The 16532-nt window shown below is 40.1% G+C and overlaps 1 protein-coding gene across 10 annotated transcripts in view; it reads right to left on the bottom strand.

Annotated features, from left to right (window-relative positions):
* Nucleotides 1-16532, bottom strand: part of DMD (dystrophin) — a 2532480-nt gene that overhangs the window by 393774 nt on the left and 2122174 nt on the right. For 9 of the 10 annotated variants that reach the window (XM_043457704.1, XM_043457699.1, XM_043457698.1 and 6 more), the window contains one exon: nt 4257-4429. In XM_043457704.1, coding sequence (XP_043313639.1) covers nt 4257-4429 — 173 coding nt within the window. Of the gene's footprint in view, nt 1-4256; nt 4430-5241; nt 5383-16532 lie in introns of those variants that run through there. The other variant, XM_043457707.1, reaches the window with a different exon arrangement.

Below are 16532 nucleotides of genomic sequence, written 5' to 3'. Positions count from 1 at the left end.
ATATACAATAATCTGGAAAATAAATCTAGTGGCAGATTAAATTGTCTGTACTTAATTCTTATGTAAAAAATTCGCTTGATCACTTCTCAAATTATTCACATTTTCAAAATTAAAAGCACCAGGTTTATAGATACAGAACATTTTAGAATGAGAAACACCTTAGTTGACACACCACCCTGCTGATGTTGGATGATGTCATCAGTGACTCTGTGTGTGTGCATGCGTGCGTGTGCATGTGTGTGTGAGTGTGTATAGTTAAGTAGAAAATTTTCACTCTATTTTTCTCCCACTTAAAGCAGTTAATCTTCAGTTCAATGGCACTTAGCTATCACTGAGTATTTACTTCTCTTTCTTATATCTCTTGGACAAAATGCAATGTGATAACACATGTGGAACAGATGGCATATACTTTCTTTGAACTAAATTATGAGATACAATTTCAATTAAGGAATTCTTTTCTCTCAAAGACATTGTATTTACTTTCTCTTATATCATACCTTTGAACTTAATCAGTTCTTTTAAACATAAGAAAACCAAGGTAAAAAGCTCAATAATTTGCCATCACAAGGAGTGATTGTAGGATTTAAAATAATAGGATTGTAGAATTGCAAGGGAACTTGAAGAGACCACCCGTGTATCTGGTCTAACTTCCTCATTTCTGCAAGAGAGAAAATTAAATTCTGAAGCATTAAAGTGATTTGCTCAAGAATAGATGCTAGGTAGTAACAGAGCCAGAGGAGAAACCACATCACCCTACTGTTGGTCCAGGACCATTTCAACTCTACCTCACCAACTCATTTATAACTTGGAGTTTTGTGTTTGTCTGATTTAGCTGAAGGTAGCTAGCATAGTCCTATGACACAACTCATGAATACTTCAAAGAACTTGCCATCAAGTGTAATGAGAATAGTACAGGAAAGACCTGGTAAAGAAACAGTCAGAAAGGGAAACCTTGACTATGGAATTTGAGACAATATTTGGAGGATGAGAGGAGACACCGTGTTCGGAGTGTGAGGACTAACAAATGTATATACTCATATGGGACAATGAAAAAATTGTTGGAGAGCAGGGAGGGGGTTAGAAAGCAGAATTTATTTGAAGCAGAGACTTCATGTTGGGCAGTAATTAAATTGCTGCTTGGTGAGGAAGGAAGTGGGAAGCAGAGGAAGGACCAAAAGGGAAGGGGTTCGGTTCAGTTCAGTTGCTCAGTCGTGTCCGACTCTTTGCGACCCCATGAATCGCAGCACGCCAGGCCTCCCTGTCCATCACCAAGTCCCAGAGTTTACTCAAACTCATGTCCATCGAGTCAGTGATGCCATCCAGCCATCTCATCCTCTGTCGTCCCCTTCTCCTCCTGCCCCCAGTCCCTCCCAGCATCAGGGTCTTTTCCAATGAGTCAACTCTTCGCGTGAGGTGGCCAAAGTATTGGAGTTTCAGCTTCAGCATCAGGGGCTTATTAGGCATAGTTGATGGAGAGTGAAAGGTTCACTAGATGCTGGTGACTAAATATTAGCTTCATGAGAGCAGGGATTTTCTTTGGTGTGTTCTGTCACTTGTGTACTCTCCAGGCCTAGAGTGTCTATTACGGAGTAAACATCCAGTAAATATTTGCTGAATGAGCAGATCAATCAGTGAGTGAAATATGGGCACTGAGATGGAAGTTCTTGACCAGAGGGATGATAGGATAGAAACAGTGTCCAAGGAAGAATATTTCTGTAAATCTGTAATGGATGGTCTCAATGTAAAAAGACAGAAACAAATCTTCCACTATGGAATGACCTGATGAAGCCTTAAATAAGAATCACAATCATAGGAAGAGAAATGTAAAAATGGCCTCAGAATCTCTTATGAAACAATGAATAACTGTAAGTTTTCAGTATAATATGTTGTAGCTTAGGTAAACACAGGGCTGTCTTTCCAGGGTATCCTTGGAAGTTTTTTTTAATTGTGGTGAATTTTCACTATAAAATAATGCCGACGGAGGAACTGACCAGATTGGCAATGCAAGCTTTTCTGTCACTGATGGTTCTGTATCTGAGTGTTCCAGGGTTCATCTATCCTATTCCATAACCATCCCCAATTACTACCTCTACTGTGCTTCTCCCAGCTGAACCCTGCCATTCAACACAGATTGACTGATACCCTTATTTCAGCCAAGCGTCAGGAAAGAAACTGAATCGCTTTAATGTGAAGAATGACTTCCTTGCTTTTTTATAAGTGAGTGTTTATAACACATTCTGCATTATTTGAGAGGCCTACTAAAAAGCCAAAACCATTGATCTGAATATTTAAATTCTCGAATTTGCAGTGCCTCAGATGAGCTAAGGTAACTGTTTTCTACTTGATTAATGACAGCAAGAATTCAACTGCAGTAGCTGGCATATGGGAAATTGCTGACAATGAAGAGCCCATATTTTGGCTGACATGCTGTTCGCCACTTTCAATTCTCCTTTTATTTCATCAAGTTCACATAAAGGAGAGAAAAGGCACTGGGTGATGTTCAGAACAGTTGTAGCACCTTTCTTTTTCTCTCCCGCAAGAAAAGAGTAACTTTCTTTTCTTTATCTACCAGTATCATTCCCATCTCACAAGTTTCATTCCTTTATAATGACAGATATTCTGAAAGTGGCCGGTGTCATTACAGACACTGACCTCTCTAAGAAATGAACCTGTAGAACGCAAATGGAGCTTCCTTATCTTTGAAAATGCCATTGCCCCTTATTGCCCACAATGACAGGTCCATACAAAATTCATGGATCAAATAGGGAGAGAAAAATGAGTGCCCTGGAAGCTGGGGTACAAAGCTGGCGGGTGGGGGTGGGACCACAGAAATAAAAATACTTTTCTCCTCCTAGAAATCGGCTTCTCTGTTTCATCATTTCACATATTACATGTTTATGTGTAAACATTAGGTGAGACTTACCCTCTCCTTCTGCCTTCATATTCTCTGCCATAATATGATGGCTCAAAGCTCAGACTCCTGAGTCAGACCTCCCTATGTTCTAATCTTTGATCTGCCACTTACTAACTAAGTGACCTTGGGGAAGCTATTTAGCCACTCCCTGCGTTAGTGTCTTCAAACGCAAAGAGAGGATAATAATAGAATGTCTCTCTTGGAGCAGCTGAGAGTGTTAAATGGGTCAACAAATCTACAGTGCCCAAGACACCGCATGGTATGTGAAGCATACCGTGTAAGTGTTCGTTGCTACCATCATTATTATGTCAGATGAAGTGCAGATTTCTATAAGAGTGCTTTCAAATGAAGAAATTCCAGTTATATTTTGTCCTCATTATGGAAGCAAAGACACTCTACGTCCAAATTTGGGACAACTTAGAAGAACTTATTAAGAAGAAAAACAATCTCCCTCTGGTCATTACGACTGAGTGGTGGTAACGACTCCCAGTGTGGAGTGCGTTCTGCTTCTCCCTCCCTGCAGTAACAGACCTCCTCTCGACAAAGAAAGAAAAAAGAAAAGAACACAAAATACTTTATAAAGAGACGTGAATTAGACAAAGCAACTGATTAGAAAGCAGGAAGTCTGCTTTCCAACCCCTGCACCTCCTATGTCACCCAGGTGACCCCGGGCATTTCATTTCCTCACTCTCTGTTCCTCAGCCTCCATTGAACTACTGCAAAATGGGTACAAGCAAGAGTGTCACTCTACCCTCCTTACAACAAAGCTGGGATGTATTCATTATCTTCTAAAGAGAATGTTGTTAACACAGAAGAGGGCAAAGTGTGAAATAGGTGGGTATAGAATAGCTAAAGGCAGAGTTTAGAGAGGAGGTGGAAATACAATGTGAGAGGGACAAAAGGCAGGAAGGAGCTGTCATCTCTCCTGAGCTCTGGGAGCTGTGGGGAGATTTCCTTTAAGTTGTTAACTATAACGTGTTATGGTATTTGAAGAAATTCCATAATAAACATACATCAGTTTTATCATTTTTGAATCACCGTGTGATAAACCAAGAGAAAATGCTATGAAATAGGATAGCTGAGCTCCTCATTTGAATTCACTCTAATGTCTTAATCTATATGTCTCCCATGGTTATAAAACAGCACTATTCTGACCGCATCTGAACCCTCAGCTATCACCTCCATACGGAGCAAATAAATGATTCCTTTATTAAAAATAAAACAAGTCATTCCGAAATTGGGGGATTTACATAAATATAGGAGATATTGTGCTAGGAAATTGAGGGGAAGGTTGCCATTTTAATTTCTTTCTGGCCTATTTTAGTTCGGGATCTTTTCTTACCTGATGTTGAGAGACTTTTTCCGCAGCTCACTCCACTTGAAATTCATGTTATCCAAACGTCTTTGTAATAGGACCGCATCATCAGAACCTTCCAGGGATCTCAGGATTTTTTGGCCATTTTCATCTAGGTTGTGATAGATATCTGTATGAGCTTCGATTTCTCCTTGGAGTTCCTACGGGACATCAGTGAGAAGAACACATGCAGAATTACTAAACAAAAAAGAGACCGGCTGTGACTGTGAATTTGGCAAAGAAAAAAAAAAATTAGACTATTAGTTCAAAAGGCATTTTAATGGTTCAACTAACAAGAAGATATACCTCCAACTAACAAGAAGATACACCTCCAACTCTTCCTGGTATATTATCTCTTTATGTTATTATGCAGATTCAAATTCAAAATGGGCATCTTGCTAGGTATAATAAATTTATTCCTTGAGATGAATTGAGACATAATATTTATATTTATAACTTTATATATAATATAAAATAATTTATATTTATAACTTTATAAATTTCTTAACTTCTGTTTTCCAGTTCATGGACAAAATACACTGTTTATGGAAGTGATAGGAAATAAAACTGCGTGAGTAAGTGCACCCTGGTGCCAATCACCGTATTACACTCTGAGCCAAGTCATATTTTCCAAGCACATAGTACTGTGTAGAATCAACTCCAACCACAAAAGCATGGAGAGACTAATCAACAAGGTTGAACTGGTCCATAGCACCAGCACATTCATGGGATTTGATCATACGAGAGAATCCTCTTGACAATACACATTAAGTTCACCTTGGTAAGACAACCTCATACATTTATTACAGCATCACACATTTGGTAAGATTTCCCATTTAAAATCCCACCACATTTTTAGGCTCAACAGGTGGAAAAGTCCCAAGGACCTTTATAAGAGTTATAAGAAGTGATGCCTTCAACCTCATTTGTCTATACACAGATCAAGAAAATTATCATAGTAGAAGAATCTGACCTTTACATGGTATGTCTTCCTGTGTAACATTTTCAGCTTGAACCGGGGACTACAGCACTGATCCTGTTGCATAGCAATCCTGAGAAAACCCAGCGACTGAAAGAGCCCTGCTTTAAAATGCCAACTTTGCTTACATTCTGTTGACAGAATGAATTTCAGAGCACAGGCCTCACCAGTCAATAATAATAAACAGCCACTCTGTACTCCTCACTAAACGGTAGCCAGGCCTGTGGATGTGGGAGGGACCTCGCAGAGAGGAGGCCTGGAATATGCAACTGACAGTTTATATTACACAGCCAACTTTTCTTATCATTTTGCCATTATAAGCCAGAGACATTATAAATTCACTTTGTATGTGTGTTTCCCTCCTTGTTCCCAGCAGAACAGTCAAAGCCAAAGGAACATTCCTTAGAGAGCTGCTGGCTACTAGCATTCCTTTCTGCCCACACAATGAATGGAGGCTTTGTACATTATCTGACTTGCTCTGAGAGATTTGTATGCTTCTGTTCAACAAGTTTAAAAATTCATTCTGAAGCTCTGAACAATTGGATTGATCTGTGTAACTAGAAGAGTCCCCCCCGCCACCTTTCTAAAATTGAATTAAATTACTCTTCTAAAGGAAGGAAGGAAAAGTGGCAGCGATAACATATTACAAAATCTGAGGAACTGGCCTGTGTTTTCAGTCACGGCCTCTTAGATGCAGGATTTTGAATGTTTCAGGGGTCCGGTAGATTGAAGATGAATGACTTCTGTCATGGTTTTGGGCAGCCAAAGTATCACTCATGGATTCTAAGAAGAATTGTCTCATTCCCTTCAACTGAAGGGCAGGAGGGGAATGTGGAAAAACCATGTCTGAATTCGAAAGAATAGAAATACTAAAACAGATCGAGGAACATCTATCTTTATCCCATCAAAAACAGGCTTGTTCTGGAAGGGAATAGCCTGATTTTGAAACTAGCTGATGTGGTAGAAAGCTAGTATTGGGCTTCTTGCTGAACGGAGCATGATCAAATATATATGCAATTTACATTTGTGTACCTACATGGGAAAACTCGCCCTGCTGAATTTGCCACTTCTTCAGTGAAAGAGCAAAGTGAGGTTAACATATCTAAATAATTCAGGACTAAAACCCAAGCAGATTCAAGTTCTCAAGATAATGCCCCCCCCCACTTTTCTCTTTTACTTTACTCTTCTTGTTGTATTTGATTTGTTTGCTACCTACAACTGTGCCTCAGAGCATACACTTAAGGAATTAAGACCAAACCTTTTGTTGTCAATAAATGAATATATTTTGACTGATACAATCAGCTTTCTACATTAGCATGCATATAAATTATAGTACATTTGAATTTTTACATCCTGCATTTATAGCAGAGACCCAGGCTTAACCAATAGTTCCTTAGAGATTATGTGTATTGTGAAGTCATCAAGACTTTGCTGAATAAATGAGAGGTCTTCCCAAGCATATATAGGATGGTGATGCATGGGTCTGCTAGTTTTCATCTTTGCCATTTACACTGCCCTGAATTTAAACATCTGTGTTGCATCATCAAGAAAGAAATGAATATAAAATGGATAAAGCGGTATTTGTTGAGGACCAGTTATGTGTCTAGCCATAGCACCGTAGGAAATATAAGAGGAAGGCAAGAGACAGTTATCCTTGTACTTTTTCTAGAATCTAGTGTACACTTTTTCTTTAACCCATTCATATTACTAACTACACATTGAGAATTCCCTGCCAAACCTCATAGATACTCAGATTAAAATTTCTTCCCTTGGAGATTCAGAAGTAGCTTAAGTAAAGTCCTGACACTGGCAAGAAAGTAACTCAACTCAGTATTACTTCTCTAATTCATGATGGTGGTTTGGAGCAACAAATGTCACATGTATAGTAAGAGAGCTTTACAGTTTACAGTTTAGTTCAGTAGCTCAGTCGTGTCCAACTCTTTGCGACGCCATGAATCGCAGCATGCCAGGCCTCCCTGTCCATCACCAGCTCCCGGAGTCTACTCAAACTCATGCCCATCAAGTCAGTGATGCCATCCACCCATCTCATCCTCTGTCGTCCCCTTCTCCTCCTGCCCCCAATCCCTCCCAGCATCAGGGTCTTTTCCAATGAGTAAACTCTTTGCATGAGGTGGCCAAAGTACTGGAGTTTCAGCTTCAGCATCAGTCCTTCCAATGAACACCCAGGACTGATCTCCTTTAGGATGGACTGGTTGGATCTCCTTGCAGTCCAAGGGACTCTCAAGAGTCTTCTCCAACACCACAGCACAAAAGCGTCAATTCTTCGGCGCTCAGCCTTCTTCACAGTCCAACTCTCACATCCATACATGACCACTGGAAAAACCATAGCCTTGACCAGACGGACCTTTGTTGGCAAAGTAATGTCTCTGCTTTTTAATATGCTATCTAGGTTGGTCATAACTTTCCTTCCAAGGAGTAAGCGTCTTTCACACTTACAAATGTATTGCTTTAGATATTCCTACTCCTTGCCCTGTGAAGTACATGGTATTTTCTCTGTTTTACAGATGAGAGCACTGAGGCTCAATAATGTGTAACTGACTTGCCAAAAGTGTTAAATGTGGTCAAGGGATACAGTTCTTTTGACTCTGGAAGATCATAGGCTGTCTACACACCATTTGTGATAAGCACTGGCTGTAACGAACAGTGGTTATTTATTCAAGCTGAACAAGATTACTGCTAACAAGGGGGGAAAAAATGACTATTGAGGCAAGAGCACATGGAAAGACAGCATTGCTGCTTTTGATTAAATTTTACCCACATGGATTGATTCGTTCAAAATGAAAAATGGAATCCTGACTACTCTTTTCACTTTGCTATTGGGCATCTGGGACCACCTGTGAGGAAAACTTCTTTGCATGGAGAAGGTCTCCTTACTACAAAATATCCCTGCTGACAGAACAGAAATTCTCTCAGCATTAATTCATTCCTTTGTCTAAAGGAACCATGTGAACATTACATGAAGTAATGAGGTGACATTACAGCAGGGACACAGTTTGACCATGTTCTTTTGGGTTGGCGGGCTGGTAGGGATTCCGTCAAACTACAAGACTCAGGTTGGTTGCTCAGCCATGGAGCTGAGTATCCGTGGGGACCAGAAGGTTTCTTTAGGAAGTCGGCATGCTGGAGTCGAGATTTTTCAGTACAATCAGGCAGCAAGAGTCCTAGGCAGGGAGGGAGACAGCCACAGGGGAAACAGGAAGGCACTTACTCACACTAGCATAAAATTACCACCATGGCATTTATCTAAAGATGAACCTTTAGACTCAGGGACCCCAGAAAAGCAGGATGTTGGGATGCAGAGTCAAGTGGACTTCTCAGAGGACACCCAACCTGGGCAAAAAGTAATTTCCACAGATATTTTTAAGGAGTTTCATTTCACTCCTCACTTAACAAGAAAACATCACTCAAGCCTTAGTTGCTACATTCAATGTAAGTTTTCTCTTCTTTTTGTGGTTGTATTCTTTAGGGAGAACAAGAACTAATGAACAGGGGGAAAACGGATTTGTTATGTAACAACAGAGGCCAAGCAACAACATATATAATAAGACTTCTTTTATGGCAGACACTGTCTAAAGCACTGTATATACATGAGCTCATTTAATCCTCTCGGTAACTCTCTAGGGTAGACATTATGAATATCTTCTCTTTACACATAAGAGAATGAAATTACAGAGAGGTTCTGTAAAAAACACACAAGGTCACACAGCTAATAAACCATGCAGAGAGATTTTTCAAACCCTGGCTGTCAGACTCCAGGGACTGGACTCGTACCTACTAGGCTCTATCGCCTCTAACTTTTTTCCTATTAATTAAAACTGTTTCCTATTAATTTTTCTTAGTAAAAATACTCCTGCCCAAATTGCAGCAACTCTAGCACTGCCATTAGACAAGGTAGACTAACGTTGTTTTCTGTATTCCAAGAGTGATTTTCCAGTCTTATTAATATGGAGACTGTTAAACACATCTGAGGCAGTGAACAGATATATCCAATTCAACGAGAGCACAAAATAATTGAGAAGATGGGTGTGTTTACATTTTATGGTGCCTAGTACTAACAAATGTCATATGCCTGTATTAAACAGATGAATCCATAAAAAAAAAAGAATATGTAGCCCCTCCCCTCAGAAAGAGAACTTTAGTCTAAAGTTATGTATAATTATGGAGCAAATTTCAACTGTGAATATCAAGAAAGTTTGGATATGAGACAAGTAATATGCTTACAGGAGAGCAGTTTTAGGAGTAGGGAGTATTGTGTTTCCTGGGAGCATTTTCAAATCTCACCGCTCCTTCCTTTCTGAGCATCTAGCCTCCTGTCATAAGTCCCCTTTCTTAGCCTCCAGGGAAAACTAATGGGAAAGTGCAGTTACACAGACATAGCTTTATTCCCTTCTTCCTCTTTTTGTTAATAGTTGCATAAGTTTAAAGACTGTTTCTCCCTGGCTTCACCAAATATTAAGTAGCAATACCTTACCTGCTGGGTTGTTTTGAGTGTCACATGGAATAATTTTGGTAATATACTTTGAACATCATCCAGAGCCCAATAAGCCTTTAATGTGTGCTGTGCGCTCAGTTGCTCGGTCGTGTCCAACTCTCTGCAACCCCGTGGACTGGAGCCCGCCAAACTCCTCTGTCCATGGGATTCTCCAGGCAAGAATACTAGAGTGGGCTGCCGTTTACTACTCCATAAGTCTTTCATAAAGATGATGTAAGGATTTCTTATGAGAATCAATGTTGGGGGAAAGGGGATAGAAATAGACTTTACAAAGTCATGGAACTTCGTTTGAGCCTTGAAGGATGGAGAAGGGAAGAGTGGGGTGAAGGGAAGAGGAAGAGGGTATTTCACGTGAGAAAAGCCTGGAAAGGACAGAAATGTGGGAAGGAGTTTGGATTATGAGCGAGTACAACAAATTCCATGACCTGAGTGCAACAGGTAATGAGTGCTAAGAAGAACCAGGTAGAATGGAGTCAAGGTCCTGAAACTAAGTAGGATAAAGACGTTCTTTCAAGAAGCCAGTGAGAATATAATTTCATAAAGAAAATAAAGGACAAAGATGAGATTATTAAATATTAAATTTGTATGATTTTGTTCAACAAGTAGAATGATCCAGGGTGATCTTAAGTAGTAAGACAACCAGGGAAGAATATGAAAAGTTATGAAAGTTTTATTAGAAGAAAAATAAAGAAGGAAGATACCAAGAATTAGTTACTGCTACACCCTTCTTTTTATTATCCAAACAAATGGTTATGATACTATTCTGAAACACCAGGTAATAGATTCCACATATTCTCTTTCCTATGTGTATGGTATTATTTGTGTCTAAAACAGAACTCAGCAAATGATAATCTCCTTATCTCGAATATAACTGAGAAGCAATAAAACAAAAACAACAAAAAGATATAGGAAGAGTAAGTGACCAAATCTCCCTAAAAAATTCATTGCAGACACACCATCTCTAATCTTTTCTGAAAGCAATTAGTATGTGAATAATGATAAGGTCATTAGTTCTCTTTACCAGTAATGTTTGCCTAATTCAAATAAGCTTGATAGGAAAAGAAAGGGTGATGATCTGATTTCCAAGAACTTAAAAGGTCAGAATCAGAAGATCCAAAATAGGAGAGAAGTTATCCTTAAGGGCTAAAATGAGAGCAGCAGGAAGTGACATCTGACAGAGAACCTGAAAGGTGTAAAAGGAGCCGCGGGCACTCAGAGTTGACCAGGGTCACACAGTGTGAAAACTAACAGCCCTACATATATTATTTGCCCTTGCAGGCATTACCTAACTTTAAAGCAAAGCAAAAATAATTAGTGTTAATGACAATGATCCAGAGCCAGAAAGAGGCAGATTTATGTTCAATAAACTCGATATAAGAATAAAGTAGTGTATGTAAAACTCTTTGAATGAATTTCTCCAACACAGTTATCCTGAAAAGGTGTTGATGTTTCAAAGAAGTTAAATAAAACAAAAACAAACATGCCAAAATAAAGCTTCCTTAGCTTGGTTATCCAAAATGATTTGTTAAACACACACACACACACACACACACACACACACATTTCATTATGAGAACAGAAATTGAGTCAATCTTCAGAAACATGTATACCAATCTAAAAATAAAAAAAGCATGGGCTTGCATTTTGTGTGCCTGGTTTTTGTAATTTTTTTAAAGTCATTTATTTTTATCGCCTGTTACAAAAGTATCTGTCTGTTATGGACTGAAATTAAAACTAGCAAAACAAAACAGAATTATCCTTCGTAAAGGATTTTTGAGAAGCACCCATAGAAAGGAATTGGACCCACAATCGTGACCTTACAGGGATTCTAATCTAGCTGCTGGAGGCTCCTAACTTGCACAGGAAATGCAGCCAGCTATGTGTTCACAGTGGGGATGACTCCTTGTTTCTCTTCTCTACGTGGCTATTATGCTTTTTTTTTAAAAGCAGGAGAAATGTCATCCCCAGAGAAACAAGAGTTAATTTGAGGGGTGCTGTTTGGCTCACAGCCTGGGTGCTCTAGGTAGATGAGGAGTGTGTTTTCAGGTCCACTGCATTGCAATGTATCTTAAAGCAGCAGCTATGGATTTAGGTGCCCACAGGCTTTGCTTTAAAAATGGTTGTTATTAAGGTCCTCAGAGACTATTATCCTGTGGGGTTTGTTGTCTTTGCTTTCATATTGTGTTCAAAAATTCTCACACTTAAGCACTCAAACACTGGTGAGAAGGGATCTGTTCTCCTGACGCAGTACATTCCCAGGTGCAAACCTTTATTTCAAAATCTAATCTTTAAAAATACCTGGCCTAGGGTGGATTAGCCCAGAGGAAATGGAGCAAAATCCCATTTGTCAGACTGCCCTAAGCAATCCCAAATGCTGGAAACACATGATACTTTCTCTCCTTGTCTGACCCTCTGGTTTACTCTATTCTGAAAATGACTTTCTAAAATTGAATGGTTCATTTCAGATATACTAGGCTGGATGTAAGATGGGATGTTATCTTTTTGCTTCTGCATCTTCTTTTTCCTGGTTTCTCTTTGTTCTGTCACAGTGCAAAACAGCCTGCCTACTTATTCATCCCACAAACATGCGTTAAGTGCCTGTTTTAAGTCCAAGATTTCATGGTGAGCAGTGGGAATCCATATGATGTAAGAAAGGTGTAGTCCCCACGCCTAGTTCCTTCCTTCATCCCTTCTTCCCTTCCTCCTCCCCTCTCTTTTTCTCTGTCCTTTCTTCCTCCCACTAATATTTAATATATCAGCACCCAAGTCTGTGGTGGTGAGAAAACACCATATCTCTGCCTTTTTGGCCCTCACAGCATAGAAGGATAACAAGAGAGAGAAACAGGATAAACCAGGGAGAAATCTGGTAAACGATGAATGTTCAATAAAATAAGAAGGGGCTCTGAAGGTAACACATGAGGGAGCTACAATGAGAATAACAGCGTAGATATGCTGATAACAGCGATGACGGGGTGCTCTGTGATTATTGTGGGCAAGGAACACCTAAGTGAGAAGGTTCAGTGTCAGCTGGGACTTACAAGATGGGAAGACCCTAGTCATGTTAAAACCTAAGGGCACCAAATCCCTCCCAAGTAAAAGGGCAGACCTTTGCATCAGTTCTGTGATAGTACATTTTAGCCAAGATCTTTCCTAAGAAAGAAAAGTGACTGGATAGGAGGTCAGAGAAGCTTGAGATAGCGTGGAGCCTTGCGGTCCCATGGTCAGGAGTTTGAATTTTATTTCAAGTACAATGGAAAACAGTAGAGGCTTTTAATGCAGGGTGGTGACATGGTGTGATTTAGGCTTGAAAGAAATCACTGCATTGCTATGTGGAGATTAAAGAAGGCAGGAGAGGAAACAAAAGACCAGTGAGAGGCCAGGGGCTCTAATCCAGATGAGATAATGGTGGCCTGGACTGGGGTGATTGTAGAAGGAGAGAAGTGGACTGATGTGAGATATAATATGGATGTTGGATTTCTTACACATACTCAGGGGTTGGATGATGAAGGTAAAGGAGAGGGGTATCTCAACGATGACTCCAAATTCTTAACTTGAGCAACAGATAGATGGTTGTGTCATTAACTGAGATGGTGAAAACTAGGGGGAAAGTCAATTTTGTGTTCTAGTTACATGTTATGCTTTAAAATGACTATGAAGTGGAGATTTCAAATACATACGTGAAACTCAGAGTTGGGAGCCTGGGCTGGCTTTAAGAATGTGGGGTTATTTGACACTAAGACTAGTGCAGGTGATGGAATTCCAGTTGAGCTATTTCAAATCCTAAAAGATGATGCTGTGAAAGTGCTGCACTCAATATGCCAGCAAATTTGGAAAACTCAGCAGTGGCCACAGGACTGGAAAAGGTCAATTTTCATTCCAATCCCAAAGAAAGGCAATGCCAAAGAATGCTCAAACTACTGCACAATTGCACTCATCTCACACGCTAGTAAAATAATGCTCAAAATTCTCCAAGCCAGGCTTTAGCAAAACATGAACTGTGAACTTCCAAATGTTCAAGCTGGTTTTAGAAACGGCAGACGAACCAGATATCAAATTGCCAACATCTGCTGGATCATTGAAAAAGCAAAAGAGTTCCAGCAAAACATCTACTTTTGCTTTATTGACTGCACCAAAGCCTTTGACTGTGTGGATCACAACAAACTGTGATAGGAATACCAGACCACCTGACCTGCCTCCTGAGAAATCTGTATGCAGGTCAAGAAGCAACAGTTAGAACTAGACATAGAACAGACTGGTTCCAAATAGGAAAAGGAGTAAGTCAAGGCTGTATATCATCACCCTGCTTATTTAACTTATGTGCAGAGTACATCATGTGAAATGCCGGGCTGGATGAAGCACAAGCTGGAATCAAGATTGCCAGGAGAAATATCAATAACCTCAGATATGCAGATGACACCACACTTACGGCAGAAAGCGAAGAACTAAAGAGCCTCTTGATGAAAGTGAAAGACGGGAGTGAAAAAGTTGGCTTAAAACTCAGCATTCAGAAAATGAAGATCATGGCATCTGGTCCCATCACTTCATGGCAAACAGATGAGGAAATAATAGAAACAGTGAGAGACTTTATTTTGGGGGGGCCCAAAATCACTGCAGATGGTGACTGCAGGCATGAAATTAAAAGAAGCTTGCTCCTTGGAAGAAAAGTTATGACCAACCTAGACAGCATATTAAAAAGCAGAGACATTACTTTACCAACAAAGGTCCATCTAGTCAAAGCTGTGGTTTTTCCAGTAGTCATGTATGGATATGAGAGTTGGACTATAAAGAAAGCTGAGTGCCGAAGAATTGATGCTTTTGAACTGTGGTGTTGGAGAAGACTCTTGAGAGTCCCTTGGACTACAAGGAGATCCAACCAGTCCATCCTAAAGGAGATCAGTCCTGGGTGTTCATTGGAGGGACTGATGCTGAAGCTGAAACTCCAGTACTTTGGCCACATGATGGGAAGAACTGACTCATTTGAAAAGACCTTGATGCTGGGAAAGATTGAAGGCAGGAGGAGAAGGGGACGATAGGAATTGGTGTCATGCTAACCAAGAGAGGAAAAAGGGTTTCAAAATGGAAGGAGCAGGCAACAGTGTCAAACAGTGATAAGAGGTTGGTAAGGGAGTTCTCTGCTGTTTCAGTGGTTAAGACTCCGCATTCCTAATGCAGGGGGCATGGGTTCAATCCCTGGTGAGGGAATTAAGATCCCACATGCCGCATGGTACAGCCAAAAAGAAAAAAAAAAAAAAAAAGAGGTTGGTCACATTAGAGCAGAACACTGTCTACTGGATTTGGCAACAAAGAAACTCATTGGTTACCTTGGTAACAACAGATTCAGAGGAGAGGAAGAAATAGATATAAGAAGAAGACTTTAGAAGGTTAATGGAACAGACAGAACTATCGAAAAGTTTGACTATGACATTTAGATGAGAAATAAGATAGAACCTGAAGAGGGATGAAGGATCAAAGGAGTTTCAGTTCAGTTTAGTTCAGTCGCTCAGTCATGTCCGACTCTTTGTGACCCCATGAATCGCAGCACGCCAGGCCTCCCTGTCCATCACAAACTCCCGGAGTTTACTCAAATACATGTCCATCGAGTCGGTGATGCCATCCAACCATCTCATCCTCTGCTGTCCCCTTCTCCTCCTGCCCTCAATCTTTCCCAGCATCAGGGTCTTTTCCAATGAGTCAACTCTTCGCATGAGGTGGTCTAAGTATTGAAGTTTCAGCTTCAGCATCAGTCCTTCCAATGAATATTCATGACTGATTTCCTTTAGGATGGACTGGTTGGATCTCCTTGCAGTCCAAGGGACTCTCAAGAGTCTTCTCCAACACCACAGTTCAAAAGCATCAATTCTTGGAGTTTAGGGGATGATTTTTTTATGTTTATATTGGGAGCTTATACTTGAGGTGGGGAGTCTGATTTCAAGCAGTTGAGGAAGAGTTACAAAGATCCATGTAACTAAAGAGTACATAAAGACATGAGTATGTCTTAAAGCCTGGAATGGATGGGGGTGATTAACATAGAGTGAGACAAAGTACTGCACCATGGGCAAGGCCTAGTCTTTAGCGTCATAAGATCTGTTAAGATTCTAATTACCTCACTTGCTAGCTTTGTGATTTGGGGCTAATTATAAAATACTTCAAAACTTTTTTTTTTCATCCACAAATAGGGCTAATAATACCTACCTTATAAGGTTTTGGCAAAGATTAGATGAGGTGATGTGAGTAAAGCATCTAAACGCTAACTTAATGTCTGATCTATTGAGAGCTGTCATTAAAATATATCCATCTGGACTCCTCTCCCCTTCTTCCATGACTCCATGCTTGAGAGCAAAGAAGACATGAGGTCTTTTCAAGGAAAATGAATACCAAATGCACAGAGATGAGAGCCAGAAATGTGAGCAGGAACTAAGGTAGTGGTGTTGTGAAAGGTCAACAACTGTATGCAAAGGGTACAGAGTAGACATTGAGAGCTTTGAAAGCAGCCTGGACATTGTAACTGATCCTATAATAATAAGATTCCACTGGAGTTTCCACTGCAAGCATGACATAGTCAAAAAAAGAATTTGAAAATAATTGTTTAGGGAGCAGTTTTCAGGGTAAACGACAGCGGGGGAGAGAATGGAGACAGGAAGTTTGGCTGATGGGCAGCCCCAACTATTCATGAACCAATAAAACCGTGCCTCTGAAAAGAGAGGACTTAGGAAGAGAGATTCTGTGTTCTTCAAGTGCTCATAAATTATTGAAATAGCTGCATGTGTGACTC

Source organism: Cervus canadensis, chromosome X (assembly GCF_019320065.1).
Source record: "Cervus canadensis isolate Bull #8, Minnesota chromosome X, ASM1932006v1, whole genome shotgun sequence".
Lineage (NCBI taxonomy): Eukaryota > Metazoa > Chordata > Mammalia > Artiodactyla > Cervidae > Cervus > Cervus canadensis.
Note: the sequence above shows the minus strand (reverse complement) of the source record. Positions and strands in the feature narration are given on the sequence as shown.